A 19,832-nucleotide genomic window follows, 5' to 3' on the forward strand; every position below is an offset into this window, starting at 1 on the left:
TACTAAACTATTACATTTTTCCCACATTTTGGACGACATACTAAACTATGACGTTTTTTGTGACATTTTGGACGACACTAAACTATGACATTTTTTGTGACATTTTGGACGACATACTAAACTATGACATTTTTGTCATTTTTTGGAAGACATACTAAACCATGAAATTTTTGTGACATACTGAACTATGACATTTTTCCACATTTAGGACGACATACTAAACTATGACGTTTTTGTCGAAGTTGTTTTTATTCAATAGGTAAACAGAAAAGAAGACAGGATAATAGGGAAGACCTTCAATAAAGGGCCATGTGCTGGAATCAAACCAGTGTCTCCAGCAGTTTTTTTTAATGAGCTGCCCTCTCATCCAGTTGAGCTACCTGGGCACCTTTTTGTCATTTGTTGGACGACATACTAAACTATGACGTTTTTGCCCCATTTTGGACGACATACTAAACTATGACGTTTTCTATGACATTTTGGACGACATAATAAATTATGACGTTTTTTCCACATTTTGGACGGCATACTAAACTACGACATTTTAGTGACATTTTGGACGACATACTAAACTATGACATTTTCATCATATTTTAGACGACATACTAAACTATAACTTTTTTACACTTTTTGGACTAAACTACTACTACTACTACTACTACTTCATTTAAAACTGCAGGTCTGACATTTTTCTGTGTTCATGTTAGAAGAGTCAAAAGTCCCATGAAAAAATTTATCAGATCATTTATTACATACAGAAACATGAAACAATAAAACAAACTGGGTAAAATAATATAACGTTCATGTAAAGTGGATTCATCGCTGTGCATACCCACAAAGAGTTGAGTGATTTTGTACACATCTCTTACTGATTGGTGTATTTAGGTGCCTTTGGACACACTTGTGGTTGAAAATGGTACACTGTTTGGAAAAAAGCTACTGTTGGCTTAAGGATTTCTTTCAGCAAACCAAAATACAAACAAACCCAAAATAAAGGACAGAACAGAGAAAAAGAAACTGCAGTGCTTGTTTGTCTCTCTGCTTCGGCTTTCGGCCAGCTCAAAAGAAGAGTCCTCTCATCCTCCGGCCGATGCCCTGTCTGTCGTACAGGACGTTGAACTTGTTGATGAACTGGTTCATACTGTTGCAAGTCTTGGTGATGGTGCCTAAGTAGGCCATGAGGCCGACGTCATTACATTGCTGCAGGGAAACAAGAAGCACAGTTGCAGAAAGCCCTCATTTGGAAGGACAACATGAAGATTCATTCAAAACAGTAGCATCATCACAGCATAAAACTAGACAAGCACAGAGAGTGCAGTACCCTGCCAAGGCTGCTCAGTTACCTAAAACGTCATAGTTTAGACATACTAAACTAAGATTTTTTAGTGACAATTTGGACAACATACTAAATGATGATGTTCTAATGACATTTTGGACGACATACTAAACTATAACGTTTGTCACACATTTTGGACGACATACTAAACTATGACGATTTAGTGACATGTTGGATGACATACTAAAGTATGACACTTTAGTGACATTTTGGACGACATACTAAACTATGACGTTTTTTCCATATTTTGGATGACATACTAAACTGATCTATTTTACACATTTTGGACGGCATGCTAAACTATGACGTTTTATTGATATTTTGCACGACATACTAAACTACGACGTTTTAGTGACATGTTGGACGACATACTAAACTATGACGTTTTAATGATATTTTGGACGACATACTAAACTATGACATTTTAGTGATATTTTGGACAACATGCTAAACTATGACGTTTTTTACACATTTTGGACGACATACTAAACTATGACGTTTTTTACACATTTTGGACCACATAATAAACTATGACATATTTTCCACATTTTGGACGACATACTAAACTATGACGTTTTAGTGATATTTTGGACGACATACTAAACTATGACGTTTTAGTGACATTTTGGACCACATAATAAACTATGATGTTTTTTTAGACATTTTGGACGACATACTAGACTATGACGTTTTTTACACATTTTGGACGACACACTAAACTATGACGTTTTGGTGATATTTTCGATGACATACTAAACTATGACGTTTTTAACATTTTGGACGACATACTTCTATGATGTTTTAGTGACATTTTGGACAACATACTGAACTATGACATTGGTCACATTTTAGACAACATACTAAACTAGAAAAGCACTCAGAGCGCAGTACTCCACCAAGGCTGCTCAGTTGACGTATCATTTCCGACAGATGAAATCTTTATTAAAAAAATTACCTTGCCTTATGTATTTATACCGAATTGCGTGGAAATTATTCCTATAAAGGTCTGTTGATCAGTTCATCACTTTTGGTAAGCCTTTGTTTTGCTCCTGTTAAAATAACCATTCCCTCCATGCTTTTATTTTGAAGACGTATTTTTAATGTTACGGGCTTTTATTTTGTCACCATTCCAGCGGCACAGGAAGTGTTTATCTAAGAAGCGGTTTCTTGACCGATGAAGACGCTGCCAAAAAGTCCGATAATTCACATAAAGATGAAAGAAAACGGTTCCACGCTGTTGCTGTCTAGCAAGGGATGTGTACGAACTTAGAAGCACCTCGCTGGGATGATGACAAGCTCTTATGGTGTTTCCTGAAGGACAGAAAGTTGAATCTGTGTTCAAAATAAGGCTGACGGCTGAATGTAAATAAAGGCTTTGCGAAACATCAGGAGCTTCACCATTGTCTGGCTGGGGTTTGCTGCATTACGTGACCTAAATATGTAGCGGGCGATCCAGACTATAAGCCGCATCACTGCCAAAATTCAATCAATTGGTCCTTGTATCATTTCTGACCTTTCCTGAAAATTTCATCCAAATCTGTTGGTGCATTTTTGAGTAATGTTGCACACGGACAGACAGATTCACAGACTAACAGATTCACAGACAAACGTACGGCGATCGTCACATAACGCCACCATTCCTTGGCGGAGCAACAATCTGAAATTATCTACAATTAATCTTTTCAATAAACAACTAGAAATAATTCTATAGAGCACATTCAAATCTGTTAATACTTTTAATATATTTTCTCACTTTTGAAACTCGTCCCATGACCTACACCTTATACCAGGCGCTTTGGCTTCAAACAAAAAAACCAAGAAGAATTTTTTATTTTTTTTAACTGAATGTTATTGAATGTGCCTTTCTGTATTTTTGTGTTCTTGCATTGTGCATAATAAATTAATCCATAGGCTTTAAATGGTACAGGTTTAGAACAAAGGTTAGGTGCTGTATCTGGTCCAGATTTGGAATGAAGATGGGGTTGTAAATGCTCACAAGGAGTAAGAATCAGACTAGTTCCTGGGTAGGTTTTCTGTGGGTCAGATGAGAAAGAATCTGAGGTGCCAAAGAAATCACAATATGATGGATAACCTCCTTAAACAGTATTGATTTTTGATAGTTTGGTCAATATTTGTGCAATACTTCTGTCACTAAAATAGGAAACGCTCTTTTAAGATGCATTTTTACATTGAATTTTTTGCTAAAAGTTACTTTTGTAATATTGAATACAATCTTTTTAACTTTTTTCCCCTTACGGTTATGTCTTATGTTATTGGAGCACCAAATGCAGCTCAATTGTTTCCAAGAAATGCACTATTTGCTTATGTTTGAGTAACATTCATTAAAAACTGTACTGTTGTTGTTGTTGGCTCTAAACTCTGTCCACAGAATCAGACACTGGAGGCTTAGCTTTATAATCACCTATAAACACCTCAGATTTTAAAACACTGATCTCTAAAGCAACTGTGGACTCATTTTATTGTTTTTAGCAATATCTCTGTTTTGATGAAAACAACATGCAATAAGTGCATATTATTTTTGTGTGTGTATGAAAGTACAGCAAAGGTAACTTACATCATAGAAGTCAGTTTTGAATTTTGTGGTGCTGAGGACTGGCAGTCTGTGGCACAGGGCGTTTGCTTCTCGAAGGATCTCATGGTTAAATGGCACCTCTCCTGTGACAGAGAAAAATAAACAGTTTGCAAAAATGACAAGATAAGACAATGCTGTCAGAGACATTAAACATTAAACAGAAGCTTGTAATTATGGGGGCGTGTTCGAGCGGCGAAAAAAGCAGGAGCAAACATCTCATTTCAGAACACCTTCTTTCATTTTTTTTTTTTTTCAGTCTTTGCTCTCACTGCCTCCTTAAACGGGCCCCTCGTCCTCTCACCTGCTTCCACGGCTTTGACGTACTCTAGGATGATCTTCACTCGGCTGTGGAGCATCTTTATCGCACTGTGCTGGGCTATGAGATGTTCAGCAACTAACACAGAGGACAGAGATGCAAAATATCGAAGTTAAAACCTGTTCAAATTGGTTTCAGCATTAATAACAATTCCTACTATCAGGCAAGTCACAGAAAAGCAACTGACTGAAGTTTGCTTCTTGTAGGGATAAAGGAACACTTCTGTTTAACAGCTGACTGTCTTATCAATGTGTTTATTTTCCTGTTTTATTGTTGTGTAAAGAACTGAACTAATTTTGTGACACTGTGCTCCACAAAACAGGGAACTTAACTTAAGACATTTTTGATATTTCATTCTCATATCAGTGTCAGGTTTGGTGTTTTGGTATGTGTACATCTACGTGATGATACTATGAGCATGTACTAAAGAATCAGACCACACAGAACCACAGGTAGCACACACCTCCTTCACTGCTCATTCAGAAAGAAACAAATTTACCACTGAACAGTCTGCAGAGACCAACTGTGTGTGAAAGTAAAATCAACCATGAGCTCTTAGATTATCATTTATTATATGTTTGTTCATTTAATGTACGTGTATCTTTGTAGCTAAGCTTAACTGTGGAAGAGTTACCTAGGAGTCGAAAAGGTAAAGGTTTGAGGTCAACCAGAGAAGACATGTTTACACCTGTGAAAAGGTTTTTGTCTTGGGAAAGATGGATTCAGCTTCAGATTTACTTATGGACAACCAAGCAGTATGTTTTCTATCTTATTCAAGGGTAAAACCCAGTGGCATAAAATGTCCTCAACATGTGCTGTGGCTTTTGTAATGTACTGATTCTCTACCAGGTCTGTCTTTTCTTTAGCTTTCAAAGTAGTCCTTGTTTTCTACTTTCAGATATACAGTACAGTTTAGTCAGAACACTGACAGTGAAACTGAACTAATCCTAACAGAAAGGATATTTCAATTACTTTTGGATTTCTCATAATGTGGGAATAAGAGACCACCTTTTATGTGTTACTGTTAAGTAAACAATATTTATTTATAAACTACTGTCTAATGTAAATGATTTACAGCTACTGGAAGACTGGGAAACATGTAAACTCATTCACTTCATTGTGTTCAGTTCTTAAAAGCTACCAGTATTAGTGTCAGCCTCTCTTACCTGTTGAGTTTTCTCCGGTGCCGGTGGCCGTCATTCGAGCTACATGATCGACACCGATTCTCTCTGCTTCCTCTGTTGCCAGCGTGTACGTAAGTTCAGCAAACAACATGGTAGCCTGGAGGAAATATTTACAATACAACAATTATTCATGGGAAATTAGGTTACTGCTGCAGGAAATAATAAGTAGATAAAATTAGATAGGAACGCTACCTCGCCATTGATGATGTCAATCACAGATTCATAAACGCTAACAGGAAGCTGAAGGAGAAAAGGACACTTTGTTCAGAGCAGCTGTGGCTAAACACATCACTGTATCATTGTCACACTGTTGGAGTGAAAGTGCAGATGAACTCACATCGGTGTGTTTAGTCATTGGGTTGAGCTTAAGGAAGAGAGGGCTCTCAATGATCTCGCACACCTGACAGGTAAGACAGAAATGACAAGAGGCAAATGTAGAAGATCTGAAATAACCATCAGGCTATGTGGTATTCTCTTGCATTTGTACACAGGACTTTAAGACAACATTTAAAGTGTCAAAAGCTTTAAATAGTAAATTGAATCTTTCTCTGGCCATAAATTGATTAAAAAATGTGTCATATTAAAAATACTTCCTGTTATTTGCTTTTATAGTCATTTTTGGAGCTTGTGTATATCCAGTCAACTGAGGTCGCAGAGAGTAGCTGCCACTTCCCCTTGGACAATCTTCAGTGTTTGCTTACCTGCTTGTGAATGTGGATATCTGATGGGTCTGGGGGACCACCTGTTGTGTACCAACCCAAGAACTCCATGTCTTTGAAGACCTGTTTGACTGAGAGGCAAGAATACATTTTAAAGAAAAATTACTAATAACTAATTAGTTGATCAATGTATCAGTGGCTTAGTAACTTGATCTAATGTTCTTGGTAAAGTATAAAGTCAACTCCCATGGCATGTTTTACCCATTTCAACCTACAAACGGAGCTTAACAGTGTAAATGTACTCTTTGGTAACTCAAGCAAGGACAAAGCAAAAGCGTTTACAATCAAATTAGAAGGAGCTAATCTGTGAACTGATCTTCCAGATGGTGGTTGTTGCCATGTTACTAAATAAATCCTTTGCTTTTTTCTTTCAATAGACCAGAACAGTAAAAAGCCAGCACTGTCATGTTACAGCCTGGACAACATTTATTAGCGTGAGTCATAATAGAAAAATACAAACAAACAGGTAAATTCTTGTGCTTGACACTTGAAAACTGCTTACACTGTTCCTCCTTAGTGTAGTAGTACTCCTTATCAATGTGTACTCTGTCGTCTATGGTGTGAGACAGCAGTTCAAAGGAGTTCATCACCTCGATGTTTCTACCCTCCTGTTTCCCGATCAGAGCACCAATCACTAAGCAGAAAGAAAACAAACGTCAACAACATCTGCTGAAATTGACCTCTTTAATTACACAGCATCTGAGCCTGAAGCGACAGTACACTGTCAGTTACATGTCTGGTATTGTAATACATACCCTGCATTGGCCGCCCCTCCTGCGAGCGGATGCGTATCCAGTGGTCAGATATGTTGAGGATAACCAGAGGGTGTAAGGCAACAGAAACGCTCCCTGTGACCCCTGAGGCCATGACACTGGGGCTGGCTACAGTCAAAAATAGACACAAACAAGACAGGCTTTAATACTACAACTACAGTAGGGCCGCAACTTGTGTCATATAGTCAGACTGTTCTCTAGTGTTGATACAGCGCTGTGTGGAACAGTGTGACTGCACCGCATTATGATTCTGCTTCAGAGGAATAAAAAAGCTCTGCTGTGTTTCTATTTCTTTTGCCCATTTACAGTCATCTTGGGTGGGGGTAAGAACAGGATGATTCAATGGAGTTCATGCAAAATTGTTTTGGTGGACCATATTTATCCTTGGGAGATGAACACCGTCATTAAAATGGATAACTCGCTGAAAAAAACTTGCAGGGCTGCTTTATTTCACGATCCAGACCTTTGACAAAACTTGAAATTTTCAGTGTGTGTAGTACTGCCCTGAGGTTCTGGCTGTTCCTGTATCCTGTAGTGAATGTGATGATGAAAGCAGTAACATGGAGACAGCAGAAGAAGAAAAGAATCGCAAACTTATACCTGTAATCTACATCCTATGAGTCAGACTAGCCTGCAACTAACAATTATTTACATATTGTGGGTTAATCTGTTGATTATTTTCTTGATCAATCAATCGGTTATTAAATCTATAAAATGTAAGAAAATAGTGGAAGTGTTTCCTAAAGCCCAAGATGACACTTTCAAATATCTTATTTTCTCCACAACCCCAAAATAGTCAGGTTACATTCATAAATGAGGGAGAAAAAAAGAAAAATATTCACATTTAAACAGCTACAATCGAAGAATTGAGACATTTTCTTTCTTTGAAAATTTGTTTTCCTCTTAACTGATTATCAAAATAGTTGGCAATTAGTCTGATAGTTGACACCCAACTAAATAATCATTAGAGCCCTAAACAGCAAGGGATTATATTGCAACAGTTTATCAGAAAATCCAAACAATTACAGGCTGCAAACCAGACAAAAATAAGACATGTAAAGAAGTACAGCAGCCAGTGTAGCCAAAGATATCAATCTTACTTGAAATAATAATATTAATATATTAACAAAAAAAGATTTCCCTTAATCTGAATTCACTTTGCTGACAGTTGTTCAAAGGCTTCCTACTAGAAAAATGCTTACAAAAATAAAAGCCACCATAAACCTACATAAAGATGTTTATTTTGATTCTGAATGCTGATAGACAGATAGGCCGGTAGATCGATTCATCTCATGGGCAAGACCAGCCCTAATTCGAGCTTTGCTTGTTGTTACACATAAACAATACTGTTTTTCTCAAACCCATCTACGCAGGTATACTTAAGTTCACATTGCTGATTTAAACTCCAATTAGAGAGCAGAGGAGAAAACTGGCTCCAAAGTAATGAATGCATTGACAGCTTTACAGCAGAACCGTGAACGTTAACCCGCTTATGTCAGCAGGCTCGCTACCTACTGTCTCTAACACCACAGTCGTCACTTACGACCACTCACAGCACGAATACACAATACATGCGCCAAATTGCACACAACTTCATGTCGATATTAGGCAGAAATTGCGAGATAAGTGATAAATACTCGCCCGCCCCATCCACTTCCATTCCTCCACCATTGCTGGTCGCCATCTTGTCCGGTAAACCGCGCAGGCGCAGTGGGCTGTACACCTAACGAACGTTAGGTGGCAACATCTCTTGGTCGTTGTGATTTGAATTAAACTCTGACCCAAAGTTATCCTCGTAGATTCCCCAAGTGTTAACAGAAAAAAAGATTATTTTTGAAGGAGACAAACTTTACCCAGCACGAGGAGGTAAATGTGCCTGAAGCTTCATTCCGCCGCTCGGTCCCACAGTCAGTGTGCGGCTGTTTCCTGGGGATCGCTGATTTGGGCGCAACCCGTGTGCGCCCGGATATTAGTCCGTGTGCAAGGTTTAAGAGTTTTGTTTACAAAATGGATCAATTCAAAGCCTGCAATCTGGACTACTTTCCTGAAAACATTTTAATTGATGTGTTGTCGTATCTGAGTGTACGAGAGCTGGTCAGAGCTGGGAGGTAAGAAGATGTAACTTCACTGTCAACATGATTCGCCTTTTACAACTAAAAGCTCAGCCAGGTCTTCCTTTGTTGTGTCTCTCGTCGCAAGGTTAAGTTATTTGTCATTTGTTGCGGTGTTTTTAGAGTGTGTAAGAGATGGAGGCGCCTTGTTAAAGACCAAAGACTGTGGAGAGTTGTCGATCTGACTGCATGGAAAGGGGTAAGAATGTTACTGGCAATGTGGCTTTTTCTTTGCAATTGTCTTATCTCACAGAGGTGTGGTGCGTTTTATTGAGTGAATACAGCAAAATCACATTTACACAATAAAACTACGCATTCTGATAAAATATCTGTACAACATGTATACTGCAACTATATGAAAATCATGTACCAGCAGCACTTACAACAATAGCAAAAGCTTTAGAAATGTATTTGGTGATAAAGACTAAGAGAGTCAGCGCTCAGTTAGACTAGAACACAAGTCAGCAACTATGTGTCACTATGAACTTGTGATGTAAGATCACAGTCACATCAAATCTGGTCACTGCCTTGGCCCCAGGAGTATTGTAAAGGCTCACACTACAGGCTAACCATTAGGTATGCCTCTAACAGGGGAATGTATTCGTATAAGTAATAAAAAAAAACACACACACACACACACACACACACACACACACACACACACACACACACACACACACACACACAACAGACAATCACAGGCCTTATTCATCCCAAAACGGGCTCGTCATATACTCCACTGCTGGGCTAGTTGTAACTGAGACCACACAAAATTAATTTGTTGATACAGCTGACACGCAGGTCAGGTCTCAGTACTACTAGGGATTAAGGCTATTGATTGGCCACATCAGATCAAAACAAGGAAGTGAGAGCAATAAAAAGAGTTGAGATGCACTCCTGGGTATTTTCATTCCGCAGCCATGCATGGCCGGGTAGACAAACTAAAACAAGCAAATCATATAAACAAAACCTTAAAAAGAACAGTAGGAGACAGTGCCAGCAGGCTGAGCAATCACTGCAAAAAACACAGACAATAAAAATGCTAAATTTACTGTCAGACGTGATTAAGCGCTTTCAACACAAAATATAAATATTTCTGGCACCACAGTTTAAAACCACAATGAACCTGTAGTTTATTATTCTTATGTAACTGTTGTGTTGACATCTCTAGTGCACAACAGAAAAGTAAGATTCTCAAAAAAATGCTGCATGACCACAATGTAATGTCCAAAGAAATACAACTGTTAAAAATGCACATCCACACAAAATTCCATAAAACAAACTATGACCACTTACCTATCTTTTCTTATTGATTCCTCTCCCAGTCAAAGAGCAGGCATCAGAAACCACAGCTATTTACAGTATAATTTTGGCAGGTTTCTAGCTGCTCTCAGGGTTCAGGTTAAGCTTTGGTATTGTTAATTCATTACACACTAATCATTATCCACCTTGCATTTCCATCTTTTCTTGGCAAGTATGCATTTCTCTATTGTATGCTTTTAGTTTGTGTCCTTTATGCTGTATTTCTGTTAACTACATTTTAATGTAAAGCTATTTGAAATGCCTTTGTGTATGAAATGTGCTCTGTAAATAAACTATAAGCCTCTCTTGATGACATACAAGCTGTCTGGCTGTGCAGTTATTGACAGAAACTGTTTCTCTGTTGCCTCCCATCTCCCACCCTTAGCACGCACATATTCATGAACTGTCCTCTGTGTGTTAGGTGACATCCCGCATCCTTTGGGTCCTGCTGCGTCAGTACCTGGGTTGTGGACTAAGGTGCCTTCGATTGCGCGGTTTGCTGCTCTCTGCCCGAGGCGGCACCTTTCTCTCTGAGTCTTGGCTCAAAGCTTTGTCCACAAAATGCCCTCGCCTGAGTAAGCTCTATCTTCTGCATGCAGACCTGAGAAGCCTCCCCAATTGCCAGATCCTGCCTCCATCTTTACAGGTGCTGGAGCTGCGTGCTTGTGAGTTGCCTCGTAATTTTTTCAGCCAGAGCCTATCAGCTTCACCTGCTCAACCCCAAGAAGGAGCCGAAGCCACGTCCAGTGTTGGTGCTCAGCAGCAAGGAAGGAATCGGAAAAGGAAAGGGCCTGACTGTCCTGCAGGCATTGCTATTGAAAGGTTGGTCCTTAACAATGTGCCTTCTTTCACAGACCAGCATCTGCAGAGTCTGACATCATGGGAGGGGCTCCGTCGATTGGAGCTGCGTGACACCTTTCGTGTAACAGCTAATGGGGTTAGAAGTTGTGCTGCTAAAGATGGTCTCTGTGGCGTGGAGGGGCTTTCTGGGCTCAAGTTTCTGGAAATAGGTATTATAGGGCGGCAGGGCTACCAGTTACAAATGGCCTCCCTTGGCCTGGGGGCAGGATGGCTTGGATTAGAGGAGCTGAGTCTTGGCGGTAAGGAGGTGGGGCCCGGCCTGCTCTGTGCCAGCCGTCTGAAGGACCTGAAACGTCTGTGCCTGTGGGCTTGCACACTCAGCGAGCTGCAGATTGTCCGCAGCTGCAGGATGCTCCGAGGTCTCCGCCAGCTGGAGTTTTTGGACGTGACCTTCCAGCCTCGACAGAGTCCACCTGTGGTAGAGGGGGAGGGTGGTGAGGAAGAAGAGCAGGACGGTGAGGAAGCTGCAGCCCCAGACAGCAGCAATGACGAGAATAGGACACCGGATATCAACGATCCCATTCCTAGTCTGCGTCGCTCACTGGCTGTCCTGCTGCCATCCTGCACACTAGTTTTCACCAACTGCTCTGTTCAGATTAATGCAGAATAAATCCACTGCTGCTCTATACAAGTGGCCAACATGGATCAACCTCTCTTTCACACAGGGTTGTTAAGTTCTATATAGTGTTATTGATATAATATTGGATTAATTTTTTATCATTGTCTAAGGCAAAGCCAAGCACACATAGACTGTTTTGAGACACCGCAAACTCATATTGACCAGATTCAGAATGCTACGTTAACATTGTCAGACATTACTCCAAAAAGTCCAAAGATAAAAAAAATAAATAAATAAATTGAAAACAGGATGAGCCGATTTTTTCAGACCTTCGTGTCAAATTTATATACTGTTTACTACCTGCAAAAACTTAAACTATCCTGTTATTATCTCCAGGCTTAAATGACCATTTCATTTTTTTTAGTATTTCTACACAGAAATACTTTATTTCAGGGTTTTGATGAACCATTCGATGCAGAATTGACACACTGTTGTTTCTATTGAATAAACCTAGGAACCGGTTGGCTTTTATTTGAGTTATATATGGAGTTTTATTTTGATACATTTTCTGAAAAATCTAATTAGAAACTCGTTATAGATAAAATATCCAGACAGGATTGTGCGATGTTGGCACTTCATCACATTGATGCAAACATCATTTAAAAAATAATCTTGTCACCAGCTAGTCTTTTTCTTAGATATTTTTTTAAAGATTGCCTCATAGACTGAGAAGTGCTAAAGGGAGAGCTGTCAAATTTTGAATGGTATGGAAAAATCTTTGATATTGCATTGACCCGAAGGATATGTAATCATATCCTTCAGTCACACTGCCTTATCCAAAATCTTCAAGGTAAATCAGTGGAAGGGTCTCACTTCCAAAAAGCCTATTTGCGTGGAAAATCAAGTCGATATGTTCAAGTGAGACCCTTTTAAACTTGTTCACAATATCAAACAAAACGGAGGTGTCACTGCTAGACTGTAAACAGATCAGCAGCTGTCATCCACAAAGGCACAGGAACTGCAGCACACTGTGGGAAATGATCCACCTGTTTCCTGTTTATTTACCACTTTTTGTACACACTGCATACGTTCAGAGATCATATATATATTACAAGCAGGTGTTTAGTTTTGGTGAAGCACAACGGAACACATTTAAGTTACTCTAAAATGTAAAAAATAAGTCCTAATTCAGTGTTTTACTTTTGCCAAGATGATTTTTCTAAATGTGAAATAAAAAATTGTGATATTACATGTATATTTGATTGTATTAAAGAGGAAAAACATGGGAGATCTGTGTCATACAATGAATTAAAACCAACCATTTGAGGACGGATAATAAAATACATGCAATTGTTTTGAATAAACCTATTTTGATCAAATAAATACTAAAGTATTATTTTGTTTTTCACATTTTTTTGAAAACATCTTTAAAGACTTGTGTTTTGACTGATGAAGTTCATTGGCAAAAAAATGTAATCATCACCTGTCTGTCTAATATGTTCGTGCTCTATCACTTGTTTTACATTTCTTACACAGTGAATAATGAACTGAAGCTTAACTTTAAGAAATTACATGGCACAATCACAGTATTAGAAAAAAATGTAACTCGATATTTTCCCAAAACCTCTTAGCCCTAGTTTCAGCTAAAGAAAAATCCCATTATTCTCTGGTTGTATATTTTCTCAGATATGAAATGTTAATATTGTCTTTGTTTTATATAATTTTAGTAAAATATATTTGGGTTTTTGATTAATCAAGGAATCAAGGAAAATGCCAGTTAAGTTTTTAAGAAGCACATAACAGTATTCTATGTAATATGCAGATTATTTTTGATATTTGTTTCAGCCTTAAACATTTTCACTAGTTATTGCATCACATTTTACAAAGAAACACCAAGTGTTTGTAGTTATAGCCGTCAGCAAAAATCAGTGCAATATACAGTCAGACACAAAGAAGGCCATGATGTGTGTGTGTGTGTGTGTGTGTGTGTGTGTGTGTGTGTGTGTGTGTGTGTGTGTGTGTGTGTGTGTGTGTGTGTGTGTGTGTGTGTGTGTGTGTGTGTGTGTGTTTGTGTGTGTCTTGGGGGGGGGTATTTGAATTAGAGTAAAGGATCTACCTGATCTTTCATAAGACACATCTAATGACACCACGGCCATTTTATAAATAAATAAATACAATAAAAAAATAAATGGCATTATGATCCAGTTTTCTGACAACATTTAACATTAATAAGAACACTTCTCCGTTCGTACAATTGAAAAAGCAAACAGGACCGAGGGCGGGACGACTGTCAGTGCTAACCAATCACACGCTTCCTTCTGACCAATGGGCGCTTTCTGTGTGCGGCACACCGACCAATGACATTCGCGGAGACTGGCTTTTTGAAAACGTTGGCGGCCGAGGAAGTTCTGAATAGAAAGACCAGATATTCCACGCTGTAAAGTAACCAGTATTTCCCTTTCCTACAATGCAGGTAATTTGTTGTTTATTATTTATTGGAGAGACAGAATTTGGCGTCAGTTGAAAACACCGAACTGCTTATGACAGCGTAGCATGTATTGCTGAAGTTGACGCAGATTGTAGCTAACGTTAGCTAGGCTTGGATGTGCTAGCTACCTTAGCTGGCTAACATGTAACGTTAGCTTGAGGTAAACATGATAAGAAGTAGTGTGATATATGTCCCCGGCTAAATATACATAAATGAACAGATTTTAGTTAAAATAGATCGACCTTAGAATTCAACCATAGTTTTGAGACAGTTATTAACATTAACTAACTTAACTCAACTGTGGCCTATACAACCATTTTCATTGTTTAACTGAAACGTTTTAATTTAACTCAAACGTGCAACACGTCCTCAGAAGATGCAGATTTGTATCAATAGAGAGCACTTGCACCAAAAATATAATGTAAACTTGACAATAATGTGTTTAAAAAATTTGATATACTTCACATGTGGGATTGTAATCAGTTACGTGAATGTGGTATAACATTTACAACTGTGGAGCTAAATATTCAACTACAGATCTCTCAATCTGTATACACTGACTCTGAAAATGTCAGAAAAAGGATCAGTCCAATGCAATCCAGTACAAACACTATTTCTTGAAAAATAAAGAAAATATTAGTGGAAGATCAAATGTTGTGCGTCTACTCCCACTAGAAGCAGCTGTAGGTGTATACAGATGAAAGTCACCTGTTAGTGTTATGACAGCGTTTCTTCAAGTAGGAAAAACCCAGTGAACTTTTGCCATTCATGTTTTTTTTTTCTTTACAGCTGCAGCTATTAATCGATTAGTGAAGTATTAAATTCATTGATAATGAGTTTGGGTAATTTTTACGAAAAAGCAGCCAAATGTTTGTTCCAGGTATTCAAAACACTATCCTCTATTACAGTAACCTGAATATGTTTAAACTGTGGACAAAACAAGACATTTGAGGATGTCATCTTGGGCTTTGGGAAACACTGATCAACATTATTCACCATTTCCTGACATTTTGTAGGCCAAACAACAAATCGATAATATGAAAAAAGAACAATTGATTATTTGACAGTGAAAATAATTGCTAGATGCTAAGTTGTTTATCATGTCTTCGATAAAGAACTTGATGCTTAAAATAAATGTGAATGACAAAGAGGTGTAGTGGCTCAAATGTACTGTGAGTTTATGTGAGTGGTGTTTATTTCTTCACAGAATAAGGAAAATTACGAGCCTAGAGGTCTCCAGAGACCGGTAAGTAATAATAGTTGTAGTTGCAAAGATTGGCTATAGAAGTAATTGAAAAGTGATCACTAGTTGGACTTAATAAGAGGACATGTCAGACTGAGCATGGTCTGAAGTGACATGAAAAAACTGGAAATCAGTGTTCAAACAAAATGCCTAGCATTCAATACTATTGTCATTTTATGGCGTAGAGTTAGTTTTTTTTTTGTTCTTTTTTTCTATTGTTTTTTGTGCCGGTGAAGCACTAAGTAGCTGCATTTTTGTTTTTCCTCTGAACATCAGTTTGCGACCCCAAGTACGGTCACAGGCCCACAGCGTGTTCTGGTGAAGCCACGAGCAGAGACAATCAAAAATGCCATCACAGGTAAGTTCTTTCTCCTCACGTACAAATGCCTTTCAGAAACTTCATTATATGTGCGTATTTTGATTGTATTGTTGTTTATAGGTCCCGGAAGAGAATGTGTTGGCTCATCCTCCAGCTTAGTTTCAAAGTAAGTATACTCAGTAATGCTTCTCTATTTGTATAGTGTTTGTTTTGTTTAATGATTGCAATCATGTAAATGACGTTCTGCACTTAATACAGGAAAATTTCCATTGATGACTTCGACATCGGTCGCCCACTTGGAAAAGGCAAGTTTGGCAATGTGTACCTTGCAAGGGTGAAGGAGCTGCAAGCAATTGTGGCGCTGAAGGTGTTGTTCAAGTCCCAGATGGAGAAGGAAGGCGTGGAGCATCAACTCAGGAGGGAGATTGAGATTCAGGCCCATCTCAAGTTAGTATCATGAAAGCATTTTTGTCATCTCTTGTATATTAAAGTTGATGTACATCTGCTACAAAGTTGCTGTACATGTCACTTGGGTATCTCGAGCACTCGATATGGGTTTTCACACGTGAGTCGATCCAGATGTCTTTTTTCCACGAATAACCAATGCTATGAAATGACAGACATCTGCAAGAAAAACAATAAAATGTTGATTTAAGAACAAAATAAACTCTCTCAAAATTCAATTGTATGTTCAACTGAAAGAAAACTTTTCATAATTTATCATGTTGATGGGCTATTACTTGTGATGACTACAGATAAAAGGAGGCGGCTGCATCAGAGCCTAAGTAGAACATTGATAAGTGATTTATTTTATTGGGAATTGGTTAAAATAGGTAAAAACCGATACCAGTAATATGAATATCAGATCTGATAATCAGTCAAACCCTAGTTTTCTATAATAACAGTAGTTGACACAAATTAAACCAGTACCTCTGTATTTTTAAAAATATTTTACAGTTCTTTTTTTCCAGACTATTTTTGTGCACTTAAAATTAAAAATTAAAATTAAAATTGGCTTGCTCTGGGGTTCAGGCATATGGGTTCTGTAAAGCGTCTCGAGACAATTTGACTGTAATTGGCGCTATATAAATAAAATTGAATTGAATTGAAAGAGTAATAGTAACATTTTGCCACTTTAGCACTGTTTGCCATTCAAAATTCCCCTTTTTGGAATTCCTGTGTCCTATTTTAGGACAATTCTGTACATCTCTATACACATTTCTTGGAAGGGTACTTGCTGCCATCTGCTGTGTATTTCGGGAACATTCATCAATTGCTCGCATTCACCCACCTAATATAACAGGTGCCAAATACAAGCTTGTTTAATTAAACACCTCACAAATTTTACTGTGAATTAATGCATCTTTTTGGAGTAGTTTTTAAGATTTTTTTATACACTTCAATGATAGGTTAAACACTAAAGTCATACAATAATTTTGCCTCTGCTTGAGCTGAAACACTGATGATGTTCGTCTGAAAAAGAAAACATCTGATGTCTTTGTGACAGCAGGAGTGACTAATGGCAATGATAGCTCAAGATAAACAGTTAAATGATTTTTTGATGTAATTGTCTGTTTCTAGATTAAGCGGATAGCTCAATAATACATTATTTCAATTCATACTCATATAGCTTGCTCAGAAAGATTTATTTTTGTAATACTGTCAACACCTACCCCAAAATCTGCTCTTTATTCCTCAGGCACCCCAACATCCTTCGCTTCTACAATTATTTCCATGACCGCAAGAGGGTGTTCTTGGTTCTTGAATATGCCCCACGTGGTGAAATGTACAAAGAGCTACAGAGATGTGGAAGGTTTGATGACCGGCGTAGTGCCACGGTAAGAATTGACCAAATTTGCAAACTGGTGAAGAGAAATTCTACTGTAATGTTTTCAGCTTCAAAAATGGATTTGATTGTCTTATGTTGCTAGTATTATTTGGGTGTGGTTGTAATTTAATTCTAACATCTTTAAATTTCCAGTACATGGAGGAGATCTCTGACGCTCTATTGTATTGCCATGAGAAGAAAGTGATTCATCGTGACATCAAGCCAGAGAATCTGCTTCTCGGTTATCGTGGAGAGCTGAAAATTGCTGATTTTGGCTGGTCTGTCCACGCACCGTCTCTACGGTGAGGAACCACAGTGTCAACACATCACTGTGGTTTGTTATAAAACCTCCTCTATGCCATTACACCTGGCCACTTCTCTGCCTTCCCTGCTCAACTCACTGTTCATTTTATACTCTTCCAGACGCCGCACCATGTGCGGAACACTGGACTATCTTCCTCCAGAGATGGTCGAGGGGCACACTCACAGTGAGAAGGTGGACTTGTGGTGCATTGGAGTCCTTTGCTATGAATGTTTAGTCGGCAACCCACCATTTGAAGCAGCCAGCCACTCAGAAACATACAAAAGAATTATGAAGGTTGGTGTCTGAGTGTGTAATGCACTGAATCAGTTAAATCTGTTAGTGATGTCAACATTAGTGTAGTAAAATCTAAGAGCAGCAGCTGCCAGAAACCGCAGTCATTCTGCTCTATGTGGGAGGAACTTTTCAGGTATCTTGAATTTCTGACACCAGTCGAGGTAGTGAAGGTTTGGCCTAACAGGGCTCAGCACACTGGTGCTTATCTTGGAATGAGTGTTTGGAAGGTAATGTTCCTAAAGAGTGAGGACGTGCTCTGCTTCCACTCGCCCTTCTGGTCTCTGAAACCTTTTTAAACATTGTGGTGTTTGAAAAAAACTTAAGTGGTTAATGCCCATTTGCAATGTATTAATATGAAGTGTTAAAGGGATATTCTGGCAGTTTTTCATTATTCCTGTTAGAAATAATAGTATTATACTCAAGATATTTGCTAAAAACTTGGGAAAATTTGAAAGTCCAACAAAGCAAGAAACACAAGCGGTCAGACGATCATACAGACTTAAATCTGAGATAAATTTAGCTAGTCTTGGGTTTGTGTACTTAAATGATATCCGATTGATCAGCTACACTTAATTGTATTAAAAAACAAAGGTGAAATTATTATTCAAACTTGGATTGTTATTACCAGAAATTCATATACGCTCATTTGAAGTGCAAAGTAACTTCAACTGTGATTGATAAATTGAGTTGAAATCCTAAGGAATGCCATTTTTCCTGTAGTAGTCACTGTACAGATGAATAAATTCCATCTTGCCATTCATAGGTGGATCTGAAGTTCCCTAAAATCGTCTCAGATGGTGCTCGGGACCTGATCTCCAAGCTGCTTCGCCACAACCCCATCGATCGCCTCTCTCTACAGAGCGTCATCGACCACCCGTGGGTGCGCTCCAACTCCCACCGGCTCTTGCCTCCGACCTACCCAGCCAAGAAATCCTGAGCCCACCTGAGAAGCCTGCTTCCTCTGAGGGATGTTTTATCTATCCTCCACAAGAGACTTTATATATATGCTCTGTACATGACGAAGATAAGGAGAAAAAAATCTGTCATTTGAAAAGCTGGAACTTTAGAATGTGAAGAATATTTCACTACTCTTGCTTGAAAATGACAGCAGTTAATAGATCATCAAAGAATTGCTGTTTTTTTTCCCCCTATCACTTGATTAATTGCTCCAACTAGTAAACATGCGTACCCACTTTTTTAATTTTTTACATTGTACAATGTGATGTCATTATCTATGTCTAGTTCTTTCTCATGAGGTGTTTGTATTTTTATTATTTCTTTATTGAAACGTTTTAAAATGCGCATGGCTCTGTTTTGGATTTCTGTGTCAGATGGTGTTGACACCAAAGTACTACTGCCTCCATCTGAGTATATTCTCAAATAGTTTAAGATGACGTGTTTAGGGCTTGGGGGCTGGAAAGCATGCTTTATCTTTCTCAAGCTGTATTTCTAATAAATATTCTGAAAGAATTTCTGGACATGTAATGAGTAATTGATTGTGCAGAGGTTGTCTTCAGTCTTTGTGGAAACTTGTAGAAAATCTTAACTTTGGAGGATGCAATTTGTAAGGCTTTTAAAGGAGTTTATATTCCATAACTGAAC

At 38.3% G+C, this 19,832-nt stretch overlaps 3 protein-coding genes across 4 annotated transcripts; 2 read left to right on the forward strand and 1 right to left on the reverse strand.

The window, feature by feature from the left end:
• Positions 1–726: 726 nt before the first annotated feature.
• On the reverse strand, positions 727–8,720 carry cops6 (COP9 signalosome subunit 6). Of its 2 annotated transcripts, none has more exons than XM_023296033.3 (10): positions 8,563–8,720; positions 6,904–7,029; positions 6,651–6,782; positions 6,131–6,219; positions 5,767–5,829; positions 5,622–5,669; positions 5,412–5,526; positions 4,231–4,323; positions 3,912–4,012; positions 727–1,200 (listed from the first exon to the last, which is right to left on the reverse strand). In XM_023296033.3, the coding sequence occupies exons 1-10, from the start codon at positions 8,603–8,605 to the stop codon at positions 1,060–1,062; spliced, it is 951 nt and encodes a 316-aa protein (XP_023151801.1). In that variant the 5' UTR covers positions 8,606–8,720; the 3' UTR covers positions 727–1,059. The 2 variants fall into 2 exon arrangements, with proteins under 2 accessions (XP_023151801.1, XP_054872832.1); XM_055016857.1 differs by having other exon boundaries at positions 8,559–8,607.
• On the forward strand, positions 8,640–13,150 carry LOC111586347 (F-box/LRR-repeat protein 12). The gene is made up of 3 exons (XM_023296032.3): positions 8,640–9,029; positions 9,156–9,231; positions 10,756–13,150. The coding sequence occupies exons 1-3, from the start codon at positions 8,929–8,931 to the stop codon at positions 11,803–11,805; spliced, it is 1,227 nt and encodes a 408-aa protein (XP_023151800.1). The 5' UTR covers positions 8,640–8,928; the 3' UTR covers positions 11,806–13,150.
• Positions 13,151–14,110: 960 nt separating this feature from the next.
• Positions 14,111–19,700, forward strand: aurkb (aurora kinase B). The gene is made up of 9 exons (XM_023296036.3): positions 14,111–14,227; positions 15,450–15,488; positions 15,762–15,843; positions 15,925–15,970; positions 16,063–16,251; positions 17,504–17,642; positions 17,786–17,934; positions 18,056–18,230; positions 18,994–19,700. The coding sequence occupies exons 1-9, from the start codon at positions 14,222–14,224 to the stop codon at positions 19,165–19,167; spliced, it is 999 nt and encodes a 332-aa protein (XP_023151804.1). The 5' UTR covers positions 14,111–14,221; the 3' UTR covers positions 19,168–19,700.
• Positions 19,701–19,832: the final 132 nt, after the last annotated feature.

The sequence above is a fragment of the Amphiprion ocellaris genome, chromosome 13 (genome assembly GCF_022539595.1).
Source record: "Amphiprion ocellaris isolate individual 3 ecotype Okinawa chromosome 13, ASM2253959v1, whole genome shotgun sequence".
Lineage (NCBI taxonomy): Eukaryota > Metazoa > Chordata > Actinopteri > Pomacentridae > Amphiprion > Amphiprion ocellaris.

Bases quoted from the DNA above. Each gene is read 5' to 3' on its own strand.
- cops6 (XM_023296033.3), bottom strand. From the start codon at position 8,605: ATGGCGACCAGCAATGGTGGAGGAATGGAAGTGGATGGGGCGG. The intron at 5,670-5,766 runs GTGAGTTCATCT...TTTCTCCTTCAG, and splicing joins CAATGACTAAACACACCGAT to CTTCCTGTTAGCGTTTATGA. The intron at 1,201-3,911 runs GTAAGTTACCTT...GTTTCCCTGCAG, and splicing joins TCAAAACTGACTTCTATGAT to CAATGTAATGACGTCGGCCT.
- LOC111586347 (XM_023296032.3), top strand. From the start codon at position 8,929: ATGGATCAATTCAAAGCCTGCAATCTGGACTACTTTCCTGAAAACATT. The intron at 9,030-9,155 runs GTAAGAAGATGT...CGGTGTTTTTAG, and splicing joins GAGCTGGTCAGAGCTGGGAG to AGTGTGTAAGAGATGGAGGC. The intron at 9,232-10,755 runs GTAAGAATGTTA...TCTGTGTGTTAG, and splicing joins ATCTGACTGCATGGAAAGGG to GTGACATCCCGCATCCTTTG.
- aurkb (XM_023296036.3), top strand. The intron at 15,971-16,062 runs GTAAGTATACTC...CACTTAATACAG, and splicing joins TCCTCCAGCTTAGTTTCAAA to GAAAATTTCCATTGATGACT. The intron at 17,643-17,785 runs GTAAGAATTGAC...TTAAATTTCCAG, and splicing joins ATGACCGGCGTAGTGCCACG to TACATGGAGGAGATCTCTGA.